Source organism: Salvelinus alpinus, chromosome 1, assembly GCF_045679555.1.
Source record: "Salvelinus alpinus chromosome 1, SLU_Salpinus.1, whole genome shotgun sequence".
In the NCBI taxonomy this organism is placed as follows: domain Eukaryota; kingdom Metazoa; phylum Chordata; class Actinopteri; order Salmoniformes; family Salmonidae; genus Salvelinus; species Salvelinus alpinus.
In genome coordinates this window covers 41,003,049-41,019,670 of record NC_092086.1, presented here as the reverse complement: position 1 = coordinate 41,019,670, position 16,622 = coordinate 41,003,049, and the positions used below count along the sequence as shown (strand labels likewise).

General features: G+C 42.5%; 1 protein-coding gene across 1 annotated transcript in view; it reads left to right on the top strand.

Moving 5' to 3' along the window:
* The window catches only part of LOC139575990 (ubiquitin carboxyl-terminal hydrolase 43-like), a 94,156-nt gene that overhangs the window by 18,222 nt on the left and 59,312 nt on the right, over positions 1 to 16,622 (top strand). Inside the window, exon 3 of the mRNA XM_071401541.1 lies at positions 12,577 to 12,680. Within this exon, the coding sequence (XP_071257642.1) occupies positions 12,577 to 12,680 (104 nt within the window). The remainder of the gene's footprint in view (positions 1 to 12,576; positions 12,681 to 16,622) is intronic.

The window sequence follows — 16,622 nt, the reverse complement described above, 5'->3', positions numbered from 1 at the left end:
GTTTCCTCTCCCCAACTTTGATTTTGTCTGATTTTGTGTTTGTGTGTTTGTGTGTGTGTGTGTGTGTGTGTGTGTGTGTGTGTGTGTGTGTGTGTGTGTGTGTGTGTGTGTGTGTGTGTGTGTGTGTGTGTGTGTGTGTGTGTGTGTGTGTGTGTGTGTGTGTGTGTGTGTGTATCAGTGTCTGTGTGAGATTGTGTGCATGAATTATTGTTGACTTCTCATGGAGGTTTAATTTGAGAGCGTCCCTCCCTTTGCCAGGAGCACTGTTCTTGAAAAAGGACCTTTTTTAATTTATCTGCAGTCTGCCGGGGTTGCTTTCACTGGCACAGACACAATTAAGCTGCCTCAGACACCCCAATGTATCACTCAAGGTTTAAGGAGCGGTTAAGGACGTTTCTATATACAGCACTGCACTGTCGCTGAGCCACCACATCTGTGTGGAATGCCTTCTACAAGTCTACCTGGAAAAGGGCTCATAATTATATAGGCTAGTTGGCAGCAGATTTTCATGACCATTTGACTTCATTTCACTTTATTTGGATGTCTTTGATAAGTTATTTTGAATGGGGTAACATGTTTTGTAAACCATTTATAACACCTTATACACTCGCTGTAAACATTCTTTACAGTTCATGGCTCTTGCTAGACATACTGTACATGTTTCTGTAAGTATAGTACAAAGGCATTACAGAGAGGTGGTCTATATAAATAGTTACTAGTCTTTCTTGACTTTTGCTCCTGTCATTACATCCCCATCTGTGGGTGTTGTCTCCTGCCTGTCACCACAGTGTACCAGCAGCACAATAATAAACCCCATCAGCTCAGGAGACCCACCTCCCTGCCTTTATATGAATTAATTTCCTCCTCTGCCTCCGCTGACGCCTCCTTAAAGCCAATCGGCTTATGAGACACTAATAATTAATTTCACAAAGTCATATTCATCCACCCAAAAAAGTGTTAGGAGCATTTTTCTTGAATAGTAGCTCTAAGTATTTTCTTGGCTCGCAAAGGCACTTCCAAAAAGTGCTGTGTTTCCTCTCTTTTTTTGTTTGAGACTTGATGGTATTTCCATAAAGAACAAGCAGCGGGGCGGCAGGGCAGATCCACTCAGCATTGGTGTAGGATGATTCTCTCCACTGGGCTGTAATGTTTTACTGTCATTATACTTTTTACTGTGGAGGTTCAGCGAGTCTGCTCTATAGAATGATATCTAATGTAGGTTACCAATGACTGCAGCATTGTGGAGATGACCTCATACACTATATAAGAAAATGTTACAGGATGCCAATAATTGTGCTCCACCAGTGGGTTTTACCATGGTTGAAAATCTGTAAAATGCTCTCAGAGAGTAGCCCACTAGCCATGACTGACATGAGGTCAGAGAGACCAGGACTGAGTCATATCATCATCCCCTGCTGACCTCTAGCTACTGCCTGGCTATTATTTCCACTAAAAGGAAAGGAAGTGGACCTCAGTGCAGACCTGCTGGTAGGTGTCTGTAAATCCCTCTCAAATGAGGAAAGTTGGCATGCTAGCAAGGATTCTGGGAAGGCGTTGGTTGGCTAGGCTCGGTTGAGTTGATGCATTACAACTAATCATGTGTTATATCGTCATTCACCTCAAACCACTGTGCCTGAACCCACTCTGCTGATATCTCATATACTGTTGTAGAATCATTGTCAGAGGTCTCTCTACCACTTTAGCTACCCTCCTGTCACTAGCTGTATTCTCCAACTGAAGAACTATACAGAGAAGTGTCCGTGCATTGAGGGCTTCTACACTCCTCTCCTGTGAGAGCAATTATATCATTACCCCCTCCAGGACTATGTCCCTCTGTCTCTCAAACCGCTAATCATTTTATTCTTTCCTTCATTCTTATGTAAAATAACAAAATTCCCTTTCACAGAGTCCTCTGCTGTCTTTTCTTCTTAGTTATGAGACTGTCTCATTCTCAATCCCCTTCTGTGGATTTCTGACCTCCAGACTTTGGGATTTAATTACTAGCCCACCCATCTGACTGGCTTAGTGAAACGGACAATCGAATGGTGTGTCTGGAGCATACAGCTAGAGCAGATTATGATCTGTTGTGCCAACAGCTTGCCTGTATGAAGAGCCATAGCCCCTTAATGCTGATTCACTTATATCAAGGATGTCTACATCCTTGGTTATAGCTTCATGGAAGTGCTTGAATGTGAGATCTCCATTTTACATTATTATATGTCAGTCTTTGCTGAACATTGAGTTGATATGCTTTTCCATTGATATTGCTTGTATTTAGTAATACAAGTTGAGGCTTTTGTTCAACTTAAAAAGCTAAATGTATGACTCCATAGACGATTATAGATTAGTACATTGTATGTAGCCAGGTTCCGCACTTCTTTATTAAATAAATGTTTTACCCACCAATTTCGTGTTATCCAACTGGTAGTTACGATCTTCTCTCATCGCTGCAACTCCCCTACGGTCTCGGGAGAGGTGAAGGTCGAGAGCCATGCATCCTTCGAAACACGACCCTGCAAGAACGCACTGATTCTTGACACACTGCTCGCTTAACCCGGAAGCCAGCCGCACCAATGTGTCAGAGGAAACACTGTTCAACTGATGACTGAAGTCAGCTTGTAGGTGCACAGCCTGCCACAAGGAGTTGCTAGAGCACGATGAGACAAGGAAATTCCGTCCGGACAAACTCTCCCTTAACCATGACGATGCTGGGCCAATTGTGCGCCGCCCCATGGGTCTCCCAGTCACAGCCAGCTGTGACATAGCCTGGGATCGAACCCGAGGCTGTAGTGGTGCCTCAGCACTGCGATGCAGTGCCTTAGACCGCTGCGCCACTCGGGAGGCCCGGGATCCGCAATTCTGAGAATGACATATCAAAAGACTCAAGGCAAACAATTTAACTTAACTGTCACTAGCATGTGCTTTCAGGGTACTGTAATAATTCAATCTGGATTGTGGTGTACACTTTTTTAACTATAGTAAATACTACAGTATTTAATTTGCATATATCCTACCCATTCCCCTCTCCATATCCCAATTTGTGCCACCCATAAGTGAGAAACCTGCATGCAAGTATATATCATATATTGTGTTCCTTACAGGTTATAAGAAGGAGCCGAAGCGCTGAACTATCTATTCAGACCCTAGTCCTTACTACTTACAGGTTATGGAAAATGTTCTCCAATATGTTTCCTCAAGGAGAAAGCCTCTATTTCTATGTATCAAAGATAATAAAACAAAAACACTATAGTACATACTACAGTATATTACAGTCCACAAAAACACTACAGTAAATACTACAGTATAATACAATCTGCAAAAACACTACATTAATTACTATATTATCTTTTATTACAGTATTTACATGATCTTTTATTACAGTATTTACATTACAGTAAAAATACATGTTTTGTCATACCCGTGGTATACGGTCTGATATACCACGGCTGTCAGCCAATCAGCATTCAGGGCTCGAACCACCCAGTTTATAATATAGTATTTCTACCATAGTATACTATAGTAATTTCTTCATGTGGGCAGCTGTCGTCAGAATCAAACCAGAGATCATGGTACACTATATATACAAAAGTATGTGGACACCCCTTCAAATTAGTGGATTTGGCTATTTCAGCCACACCTGTTGCTGACAGGTGTATAAAATCGACCACACAGCCATGCAGGCAATCTCCATTGACAAACATTGGCAGTAGAATGGCCTTACTGAAGAGATCAGTGACCCACAACATGGCACCTTAATAGGATGCCACCTTTCCAACAAGTCAGTTCGTAAAAGTCCTGCCCTGCTAGAGTTGCCCCGGTCAACTGAAAGTGCTGTTATTGTGAAGTGGAAGCGTCTAGGAGCAACAATGGCTCAGCCGCAAAGTGGTAGGCCACACAAGCTCACAGAACTGGACCGCTGAGTGCTGATGAGCGTAAAATCGTCTATCGAGTTCCAAACTCTATCGAGTTCCAACTGTTAGTTGGTTTCCATGGCTGAGCAGCCGCACACAAGCCTAACACCGTACCCTAACCGGCCGCGCGTGTGCGCCATCGTGCACAAATGGATTTTGTCCCCCACACCAAACGCGATCACGACACAGTATCTGGTATCTGCTTCTATAAACCAATGAGGAGATGGGAGAGGCAGGACTTGCAGCACGATCTGCGTCAGAAATAGAACTGACTTCTATTTTAGCCCTTGGCAACGCAGACGCTCTTTGTAGTGTGAGCAGTGTGGGTGCAAGCGCTCGGGCACTCGATGTGAGCGGTGTAGTCAGCATGTAAGATCAGCATGCGCAATGTCAAGCATCGGCTGGAGTGGTGTAAAGCTCGCCACCATTGGACTCTGGAGCAGTGGAAACGCATTCCCTGGAGTGATGAATCACGCTTCACCATCTGGCAGTCCTGACGGACTAATCTGGGTTTGGCGGATGCGAGGAGAACGCTACCTGCCCGAATGCATAGTGCCAACTGTAAAGTTTAGTGGAGGAGGAATAGTCTGGGGCTGTTTTTCGTGGTTTGGGCTAGGCCCCTTAGTTCCAGTGAAGGGAAATCTTAACACTACAGCATACAATGACATTCGAGACGATTCTGTGCTTCCAACTTTGTGGCAACAGTTTGTGGAAGGCCCTTTCCTGTTTCAGCATGACAATGACCTCATGCACAAAGCGAGGTACATACAGAAATGGTTTGTCAAGATCGGTATGGAAGAACTTGACTGGCCTGCACAGAGCCCTGACCTCAACTCCATCGAACACCTTTGGGATGAATTGGAATGCAGACTGCGAGCCAGGCCTAATGCCCAACATCAGTGCCCGACCTCACTAATGCTCTTGTGGCTGAATGGAAGCAAGTCCCCCCAGCAATGTTCCAACATCTAGTGGAAAACCTTCCCAGAAGAGTGGAGGTTGTTATATCTGCAAAGGAAGAACCAACTCCATATTAATGCCCATGATTTTGGAACAAGATGTTCGATGAGCAGGTGTCCACATACTTTTGGTCATGTAGTGTATAACCAGTCTTGAGATCCCAGGAGTCATTGTAGCTGATACCCTTTGTGAACTCACAGAAGGATACCAAGGCCAGCATTCTGCCTCTGGACAGGTCTGATTTCTAACATATTCCCACTAACCAGACCTGACCAGACACACACATCATCTAGCAGGCCACTACCTACCTACTACACACTGAGGTCAGCCTCACCCTGTTCAGCAGAGCATTCCCACTTAGCATGTCCATAACGATGCTCCCACAAAGAGTGATTCCCTATGAGGTGGGGGTCTGACAGTAGTGCTGCTACCCCTGTCCACCTTGACTAAAGAAGGGGCTATTTTTAGAGAGGGACGTGGTAGGAGGTTTCTCAGAGGGAGACGTCCATTATTCATTAACGCTGTGCATGTCAGCGCTGTGTAGTGCACTCTCTCTCTCTTTCACTGTCTGTGTGATCAGCTCTACTGGAGAGGTTAGAGCTCTGCTGCTGCAGCCCCTGTTCTCAATCACTCTCCCCTAGTGCTCTGCTCCTTCCACAGGCACATGTCCATCTCTGTGTTTCCATGGATGCTTAAATTATTCACGGCAGGCCCATTACTGGGAAACCTCGTCCCCATTTACGCTCCATCCCTGAAAACCCATCAGGACGAGACAAGTGATCCACGCAGGATATTTGCCGGAATTCCTCTGCGGTGGAGTGAAAGTGCCCAGGTTCCTGAACACTGGTATGAATCACTATGGGTGACATTTGGGTTAATTATTTAAGACCTCACTAGAGGACAGACCATTCTGTTAATGTGTGTGATTTCAGGCTCTCAGTCAGCACCACAATGAAATAAAGTCCCGTTATCAGTCTTAGTCTTGTCATTACACCCTATGGAGAGTTGACGATGGGTAAATCTTTCAGAAGCGAATCACTGTGGTTCTCAGTGCTACCAGTGCCAAATCCGTTTTTAATGGCATCTCAACTGGAGAATTGTGTTTACTGTGTGAAGTGAATGGCCTCGAGCGGGGTGGAGCGTCGTAAGCGTTGTTTGTTTGCACTGTAGTGCTTATTATCTTGATTTTATCCTTCAATTTTGCACTTACCAATGTCTGGACATGGACTTAAATCGCTGTCAAAACTGTCTGGTATGCTCTGGCGGTTACAGAAAATGACCCCTTTGAGTCACTGTCCACTTTTGCTAGCCGATAACAATGCTGCAGTATTTTTCTCTGGTCAGTCAGCTCAGGAATCACAATAGATTAACTCTGTCCCCCTCGTTGACAGTGCTGCGCTAGCAACTAGGCTCTAGTCCTTCCACTCAGTTGCTCACAACTGTATCTTTGTCATTTATCTAAATCCTAGGAATCAATTACACCGCTGTAGCTGCTAGGGTGAGGGATTGGAGTTTTAATGTTCTTCTTACTCCCGGGGTATCGGCACACGCCTCTCCTGGCATTGAGTCTTTTGGATTAAGCAAGGTTGACAATTTCACAACTTAACATATCTCGGGTATTAGTGGTCGCACGTTACTACTACATGATGAGTTCTGTTTTGTGCATTAAACTGACAGTGGCTGAAATTCCTCCGTGTTCTCTTTTCAGACTTCGTCAATGTCCTCATCTCCTCTGTGCCCAGTCAAGTGCCCCTTCACAATAATCATTAACTTTGTAAAATGTGGTCTTATACTGTAAATATATATAGCAGAGTACTTTTTTTAGAAGGGACTTTCACTAGAACTGTTTGAAAGGACAACTTGATAAGCCATTGTAATCAGCCAATCAAATGATCATCTGATCTGACATTTACTGTGATCCCTGTATACGTTGATCTACTGTATGTCCATCCTGAACACAAACTTGTAACCTCTGACCATGCTTTTCTTCATGTGGGTCTGCTGTATGTTTGCGATATTGTACTGTATCCTTGACTGAAATTATTTTCAAGGGGATAATTGCTGATCATAATCTCAATGTATTCTATTTTACTTGATATAGTCTTTCAGGATACCTACTGAGCATACACTGGTTGAGTCAATGTTGTTTACAATCATTTCAATGAAATTACGTTGAACTAACGCGGAATATACGTTGAATTGACATCTGTGCCCAGTGGGTAGTTGCTTTTAATGGCAATATTTGCTGACAAAATTAAATTCAGGTTATTTGACTAAATTTAGACGCTAAAGGGCTTGAAGTTGTTGTGATGCCTCTCACCACCCTATCAAGCACTAAGTTGAACAAATGAAATATCTGTTAGTTTGTTTACACAGTATTGCTGTTAATAAAAACACCAGGGCAAAGTCAAATAAACATGACTAAGTTGCCTGCGGCAAGCAAGCAATCGTAGCCTTTGCTGATGAAGCTATTTATACAGGTTTAGTAATAAATCATTATTTGTCCACTCTGCTTCTAATGAAATGTTCCCTCATCAGTTGGCCTTTCCTCTCCATTACAGGGCTCTGCTCTGTCAGTGAGACCACTCAACCACAGCCACCTCATCTTAGAACTGTTGGAAAGAGCTCAAGTAATTTGAATTCAATCTGAATCTCCCTTTTGAAAATGTGTTCATCTCCATTTTCACTTATAGCAGAGCACTAAAGCGCCATCCTTCACAGGCATACTACTTTTTTGTGTCACAGAGTTGATGGCCTAGAAGAAGCAGCAGACATGAACACAGGCTTTTTGACAACTTGCTGTTTCTCTTTGTGTCCGTGACAAGAGGAGTCGTTTGATAAAGGACACACATTACAGTACATTATGTTCCTTCTTGGACATCAGTCTGTTGCCTTTTTGAGTGTTTGTGTGTATGTCCGGGCGTGGACTCGAGTCCACACCTCTGGATACTAGTATCAAATCAAATCAAAATGAATTTGTCACGTGCGCCGAATACAACAGGTGTAGTAGACCTTACAGCGAAATGCTTAGTTACAGGCTCTAACCAATAGTGCAAAAAAGGTATTAGGTGAACAATAGGTAAGTAAAGAAATAAAATAACAGTAGTGGAAAATAACAGTAGCGAGGCTATATACAGTAGCGAGGCTATAAAAGTAGCGAGGCTACATACAGACACCAGTTAGTCAGGCTGATTTGAGGTAGTATGTACATGTAGATATGGTTAAAGTGACTATGCATATATGATGAACAGAGAGTAGCAGTAGCGTAAAAGAGGGGTTGGCGGGACACAATGCAGATAGCCCGGTTAGCCAATGTGCGGGAGCACTGGTTGGTCGGGCCAATTGAGGTAGTATGTACATGAATGTATAGTTAAAGTGACTATGCATATATGATAAACAGAGAGTAGCAGTAGCATAAAAGAGGGGTTGGGGGGGCACACAATGCAAATAGTCCGGGTAGCCATTTGATTACCTGTAGCCATTTGATTACCTGTAGTATCGCGATATTCATTAGTGACAAGGAAACGAAACACGAAGCGGATGTGACTTCTTTAGGAAAACAGCCCTAATGTTGGAAACAAACATTATGTTGTCATCCAGAGTCACATTTATTTACTTTCCAAACTATAGCACACATTATTTTACATACAGCAGTTTTTTAAAGGACCAAAGAGTTAGTCTGCTTTGTGTTATAATTTTTGCCATTTGAAAACAGATTGCGATACTGGTATCGTCCTAGCCATACTAGCGGTTGCTGCTAACATGCTGCTGCCGCCTCGCAGTCTGTTGACTTGGCCAGGCTCACCAGGGAATTTAGTGAGGTGATAAGACCGTGTCTGGGCTGGGCTCATTGGTCTCGGAACGCTGTGTTGTTATCTCTGCATAAAGATAACTCTGGAATGTATTATCTCTCCAGCTCCAGTCAACTCTGCCGCTGAGGAGGCCAGAGAGTGGTAGTAAGGCATGAATTCAGCTAGCTATATGTTCTGTAGGAGCATAGGCCTCAGGAGAGCAGACCTCATAACCTCTCTCTCTCTCTCTCTCTCTCTCTCTGCTCCCAATGCCTGCTCTAAAGGCCTGTTACCCCTTGACAAATAAGAGGAAGCTCAGCAGAGCATTACCGTACCACACAGGGAGGGGAAAAGAGAGAATGTTATGAGAGAAGGATGAGGGAGTGACTGAGTGGGGTAGAGTGTGATGGAGAGAGCTAAAACCATAGAGGAACTCACTAAAGTGAGAGTGGAGGGAAATGAGAGAAGAGGGAACATTTGTGATTGTATGTGCCTATTGAAGCCCCGTGCAAGAGGGGAAGGTCATGCTTCGGTCACATTCCGGTCTGTACTAAGCTGAAATGGACTTGGAAGAAAAGACTCAGTGGCGTTGGTTAGTTAGAGGAACTCTCCTCCTGAGCACTCCCACACCACAGTACACTACACTTTTTTCCACAACCTAAATTCAAAACCTCCTTTCAGCTCCATTTGTGAGATGGGGTCATGGTTGAGCTGCCTGCCTGGGAACAGTGGCAGTCAGTATGGGATCAGGACAGGAGACGTGGTGTGGTGGAGAAAGAGTCAACAGAGAGACTTGGCGAGCAATAATGCTCTGACAGCCTCCATGAGCCTGTCAAATGAGGGCTAAAATGATATGATGACTTAATGCATTTTCAAGTGCCTGGCGTCTAGGTACAGCGCTCTAGTAACTTCAGTAATAATGTGCTAACACGGATGTGGTTTTAGCTTGGCCTTTTCCAAGTCAACCACTCTTGATAAGAAAAGGTGAGTCAGAGATTTGTTATCATAGTTAAACGTGCACATCCAGTGGCTTTGTTCAGGTGCTGAATGTTGAAAGTATAAATGTTTATTTGCAATTTAAAAGAATCCAGACACATCAAATGTTCTTTGTGACAAATGTCACCTTCAAGGTCAAAGCTGTTTCAGTTTGGGAGCTACACATATGCACACACACACACACACACACACACACACACACACACACACACACACACACACACACACACACACACACACACACACACACACACACACACACACACACACACACACACACACACACACACACACACACACACACACACACACACACACACACACACACACACACAAAGGCTGTGTTGTAGTCATATATTTACTCCATAATGTACAATTTTGTACCATTAAATATCTCCACTAGGCATCTGAAGTGCATCATGTTACTTCACTAAATCCTGAATGCCTGAAGGCAAATGGCAGCTAAAATTCCGTTTGCACTTGAAAATCTGATGTTTGTATCTTTGGTGTATAATGCTCCCTTTATTTTTTATTTATAACCATTGTTATCCAACAATGCGCTTGTTTTGTAGGAATAAAGGCTTAACTGTGTCCTCTTACCTATACTTTGATGCATAATCAGCTACTGTAACTGTAACCGTAACTGTATAAATCAGGAAATAGACAGTAAGGAAAATGTTCTACTTTGTCACTTTCATAACCGACGTTGTCAGTGAGCACATATTGTGCAGTTGATATTGACTATATTGCAGAGGCATGTTGAAGTTTCACACATCTTCGAAGAGAGATTGTGAGAGCTCAGTTACAGTAATAATCGGTAATCAAGCCAGCAAAATCGTTTTGTTATTTGCTGTTAAATTGATTTACAAAGACATTCATGAAGGGATGGCGGTTTGAGTGTTGAACCAGTAACCGAAAGGTTGCTTGTTCGAATACCCGAACCGACAAGGTGAAACATATGTTGATGTGCCCTTGAGCAAGGCACTTAGGCCTAATTTGCTCCAGGGGCACCGTACTTGTAACGATGTACGCTGAGAGTCGGGGAGCAAGTTCAGGGAGTGAATACGTTTAATAAATAAATAAAACAAGAAACACAAACAGCGCACCCACATGAAACATAAACAATGACGACTGGGGAAAAAAACTAAAGTAGTGACATATAAAGGGCAGGTAATCAAGGAGGTGATGGAGTCCAGGTGAGTGTCATTATGCACAAATGCGCGTAACACTGGTGACAGGTGTGCGCCTTAAACGAGCAGCCTGGTGACCTAGAGGCCGGAGAGAGAGCACAGGTGACAGTACTACTATGACTGACCCTGTAAAACAACACAAAACAACACATTTCACAGTACCTATCTGATGTATGTGACAATAAAAAAAAAGAATTATCCCAGGAAATGAGAGGGGTAATTAAGCCTAATGAATGCCCCTAACGACATTATACAGTATTACCTCTCTTTTTCTCAGTCATCCATCCTGTCTCAGTGCCAGTGTCTCAGTGGTATTGGTACCTTTTGTTTCGCTTTTACCATTGCTGTACCAAAATATCCATCACAACCACACATCTCCTCCTGGCTCTCCTGTCACAAGACAACGTGGTTTTATGAAATGGTGCAACCATGACCCTAATACCATAGTGAGAGAATGATTCAGATTTGACATTACATTGGTTTCAAATGACTACACTGCATCCATGGTGTGCCATTACATAATCTGCAGTAATTATTATTCCACAGAGTCACACTGGACACAAACCACCATTTAGAAAGTGCTCGAGACAGGCTCAGAAGTGACGATGAAGGAGGAGCAAAGACCATGGCTGCTGTTGTTGCTGCTATTGTTGTTGATGGTGAAGCTAGGTGGATTAGTTCAGTAAAATCTGCACTGACGTGGACAGTTTTCAATTCATTTAATTCATTATCACATAGCTGGGCTATGCCCTCGTTGTGTGCCGTCCCAGATCAGCTTGTTTTTTTGACCTTGCATGGTTTCAGTGATCAGTTACTTACTCTGTTAGTTTTATCGCTTTTTCCTCCTCTTTTATCTTTTTCAAGGCCAGTTCAGCTGTAGGTGAGTGGATTAAAGAATAAAGAGAGAAGTACCCGGGTTTCATTCACGTCAATACTTTCCACTGCCTTTGAAAATCCCCTTTTAATAGAAAAAAAAGACTGCTGAACAACATTTCACAATGTTCTAACTAGACACATATTCATTTAATATATTTTATGCTGATCTGTTCCTCCCATCAGTCTAGTGTTAACTCCTATATTCATTTAGCAGCGGTGGCTCATTTAAATGGATAGTTGTTAGCTCAATGACTGGAAATCTATGGGAACAGCTAGCATGTCATTGCGCTAACTCTAGTAGCTAGTAGCAATGCCCCCAGAGTTTTAGGTGGCTGGGTGAAGAGAGTTCCAGAGTTTGGGAGGGCAGCAGCGCTGAAAGCCCGGTCCACGATGGTGCACAGTCTTGTTTTGGGGATGGTTAAATAAAGGTTAAATAAAAATAAATGTTACGGAGGTGAAACTAGGCAGATTTGGTGGCGGACTTGATGTGGGGCTCGAAGGAGAGAGTGGGGTCCAGGATGACACCCAGATTTCAGACCTCGGATAATGGGCAGATGGTGCAGCCATCAATGGACATCATGAGGTCACCCACTTTCTTGAGGGGAACTTTGGAAGCCACCAGCATGACCTCAGTTTTATTGCTCTTGAGTTTGAGTAGATTGGGTGTCATCCAGTTTTTGATGTCCTGGAGACAGTTGATCAGAGATGGGGGAAACAGGTGAGAGGTGGGTGTGGATGTAAATCTGGGTGTCATCCGAATAGCAGTGGATTTAGTTGAACCTGATGTTTTTTTTTACTGTTAGCGATTGTAGATGTTACAATGATGTGTTTCTGTTTGCCCACTCTCTATTCCAGGGCCCTGATATATCAGAGGAGGCGATGGTCACTGAGCCTCCCCACTCGCAGCAGCCCGGGGCATGCCACAGCTTTGTACAGGAACACTTCCAGGCACAATACAAGTGAGTTTCCAGTTTGCCAGGTCTGCCCCATAGCATACTGCTAGAGAATAGCCCTATTACTATCTGCACCGTAGTCCTGCAAGCATTGATGGCATTGATGGCATCTGAGCTGAGCTGAGTAGAATAAAGTTGACTCAACCCCTGGAACTTAATGTGGAAAGTCATGGACTTGTGCTAATGTAAAAACTGCTGCCTTGCATCTTGAAGGACAGGTGGAAAATAAATGAATTACTATACAGAGAATTGTCTCTCATATTTGTGTCAGTCAACAATTTCCCTCCGATTCATTGTCTTGAATGTAAAACAGAAGAGTTACTTGTCTTTCCTTTGTTCATTGTGAAATATTTTTCATGGCTCAACCTGCTCCTTAGATGATAATGCTAGAAAATAATAAATAATTAAAAAGTGTCAAAATGTGACAGCTTTTGTTATTTTATTTACATTAGGAGCCAGTTGTGTTTTTGTATAACCTGTTCTATTCCTGTCAGTGCACCTGGATGAGGTTGCGAGGGAGTCTGTTGTGGAGAGATTGATTGAGATTTAGAAAAACTTTGTAAGTTGGCTAAACAAAAACGTATTGGGTAGAACTTTGTTGCCCATTCTAATTTTAATACATTTCCTTTAATTATGAACCATATGTTATACAGTTCAATGCAATTATGGTCATTGGTGTGGAAATCAGTTTCATGCTTGTCTTGGTATAAGATGTTAGTCCATCGGTCACACTGCCTGTAATTTGGTCTATTGGGTTTTACACCTCTCCTATGAGTTCTTTACAATTATTGTACAACCAATGCAGAGTTAGGTATGGAAGCTTTTTTCCCACATCACATTCAATTACCGATGACTCATCGATCCAGTTCTCATTGATTGAATTAAATTGTAATTATCAGATCATGTGTAATGGAGATGTCATTATAACTCTAAGTGGGTAGAGGTTGTATATGTATTAGCAGGAGAAAGAGTAACCTCATTAAATCACTGCAGACATTCCAGTAATTACTGAGCCTAGCTGGAGCATCAATACTGACAAGGCCCATGCACAGAGTGCAGTAAGAAAGACTGCCCCTCCACCTAACCTTTATGTCTCCTAGGTAACTAGGGACCCCTTCAAGTGTTTTTATGGTCCTGAGTAAAATGAGTGGGGTGGTTGGTTTTTGTTTGAGGTCAAGTGAAAAACGACAACTGTACAAATCGAATAGGCATAGATGACCTACATATTGAATAAACATATACAATCTTTGCTCTAGTAGCTTTCCTGATAAGCTGTGATTGATGAACCTGATTGAGTTTTCACAGTTTTAGTCCTTATAACATTCCTTTCAATCCGTGTTCAGAGCCCCTCAGCGCCTGCTACAGCAGCTTTGAACCCAGAGCCTCTGAAGCTTCACAAGTGTTCATTTAATCTTGGAGATAAAGCCTCCTAGGTGTTTCTATGAAACAGATGCATCTCACAGCTGTGGTCGGGAGATCACTAGAGCTGCTGAAGGTAATGGAGCTGTTGCAGTACCTTCATCATGATTTGGCTGTCCACTCCTCTCACAGAGGCGCCAATGAGAGTTCTGCATCAAACTGCCAAGTGTAAATCTCTGTCAAGCCCCCAATTTTACGTTGGCTGTACTCTTCTCTGGGTAACCTTGACTAATGTCGTACTATATTGACAAGGAATTATGCAAACAACTGCACAATAGAACAGATGTATATTTGGACCTTTTAACTCTGTCGTGAAGTAATTAGAACACTTGCCACTCTGGAAGTTTCCATTTGCTTTGTAATTTCCTGCTTGTTTTTGTTTCCTCCATCTGCTAATTCCTTGGAAAATCAGCAGCTTGGTGTTATGCCGTTAATACATCTGTCAGAGCGCATCCCTTAATTGCTACCCACTGATGAATGTTTCTGCTTTGACACCCAGGAAATGGGCGTGTCTAGACAGGAAGCAGCCATAGCTAGCTCGGCAGCCATAGCTAGCTCACCCACTCAAACACTGTGCCATACTCACCCAGGATGATTCAGACTGGAATCTAACACTTGACTGATGATCACTGATAGTATAACTTCAAAAACAGCATAACTTTGCATTTCAGAGCTACAGCATGGCTTTAGTTCAGTGGAAAAAGCTCTGGACTATATAGAAATGTCTCTCGGGGAATATTCCATAGCCATATCTTTCTATAACCATCTGATTTTTTCCCTTATCCAAATCACTTACTCAGGCAACAGCATCATTGTATGAGATGAGGATTGAGGCCTGGGCGTGAAAGTGTAAGACTGAAAAGCTACTGTCAAAGCTTTTTTAGAATAATGGTCAGTGACCCCGTGGTCAGTGAAATGTCCTGTTTCGAATATAAATATCCTCATTCTGTCTGTGATGTTTGAAATTGCAAAAGACTGTATGTATTTTATATGATTAAATATTTGTCATACTAATAACTAATATAATACTATTAGTGACATATACTTATGATGTTTGTTGTGCTATTTGTTTTAGGAACAGCCTTTGGAGTCCCTATATTTGATTTGTTAACTGTTCCTCTATCCCTCTCTCATTGCCCTCCAGCATTTGAGTCCTGGGTGTACACTACATTATGTAATATAATTATCACTGTAATGGGTCTGTTTGTCACTATACAATCACCAGGCCCATTATACTTGACAAGACTTAGTCAGTTTACAAACAAACTTCATATATACCGACAGGCCTTTTATCTGTTAAGTTTTTGATTCTGATTTGATTTGACGTTCATCACATGTTGGTGTCATTCAATTGACTGTACGGTACCGTTATTACAATTCTCTCTGTCTGAATGGGATGTCTCTGCAAAAGTGAAGTGCCTACTCTAACTCTGGAAGTATTGATTTTGAACCTATTATTTCTCTACAACTCTGTAGACTCTGATCAAATCATGCATTGCCCAGTTCTTGAAGGTAAAGCTTTGATATAGCTAGTTTTGTTCTCATCCCACAGCATGACTCACTGCCTAGCATGTGTAATATGCAGTGAAAATCTCTGTGTTATCTGTCAAGCGCTGCTCATTAGAGTTAAACCAAACGGCAGGCAGCAGAGCATGTCAGATTACGGACGTGGTGTACTGTAGTTTCACTGGAAGCCCAGCCTTTTTACAGCGGCACGAAAACCCACCACTCTCTCAGAGCTTCTCGCCTCTCTTTGTCTGAATCGTTTTGACTGGGTGACCTTTGTTTTGTCTCGCCACTTTATTTATATTTCTGCAGGAGGGTTGAATAAAAAGGGCTTTGAAGCATTTTTGAGATTATTACTGTGACTCAAGGTAATTCCTTTGTTTTGTCTGGATGCTCAGGATCACCTGCTGAACCATGCCTTACATATCAACAATCTCTAAAGGGGCCACGACCTTTTGAACCCAGAGATGCAGTGAGGCTGCAGGCTCACTGAGAAGAATTAACAGCCAATCTTTAGGCCAGGGATCATCAATTAGATTCAGCCGCAGGACAATGTTTTTCGTGAGAGGATGGTCGGGGGGCCGGACCATAATTACAAATCATTTATAGACTGCAAATTGACCACAAGAAGCCCAAACAGATATATTTGACTATATGATCACGTGTCTCTGTTATGCGTGGGAATGCTTGGGAACTGATTTCCAAAATTAAAATCACTTGGAGCTCATATCATAGTGTTTTTACAGTCCAACAATGAAAATGTAAAAAAGAAAATGCAGTACCAGTCAAAAGTTTGGAAACCTATTCATTCAAGGGTTTTTCTTTATTTTTTACTATTTTCTAGAATAATAGTGAAGACATCAAAACTATGAAATAACACATATGGAATCATGAAGTAACCAAAAAAGTGTTAAACAAATCAAAATCGATTTTATATTTGAGATTCTTCAAAGTAGCCACCTTTGCCTTGATGACAGCTTTAAACACTCTTGGCATTCTCTCAACCAGCTTCACTTGGAATGC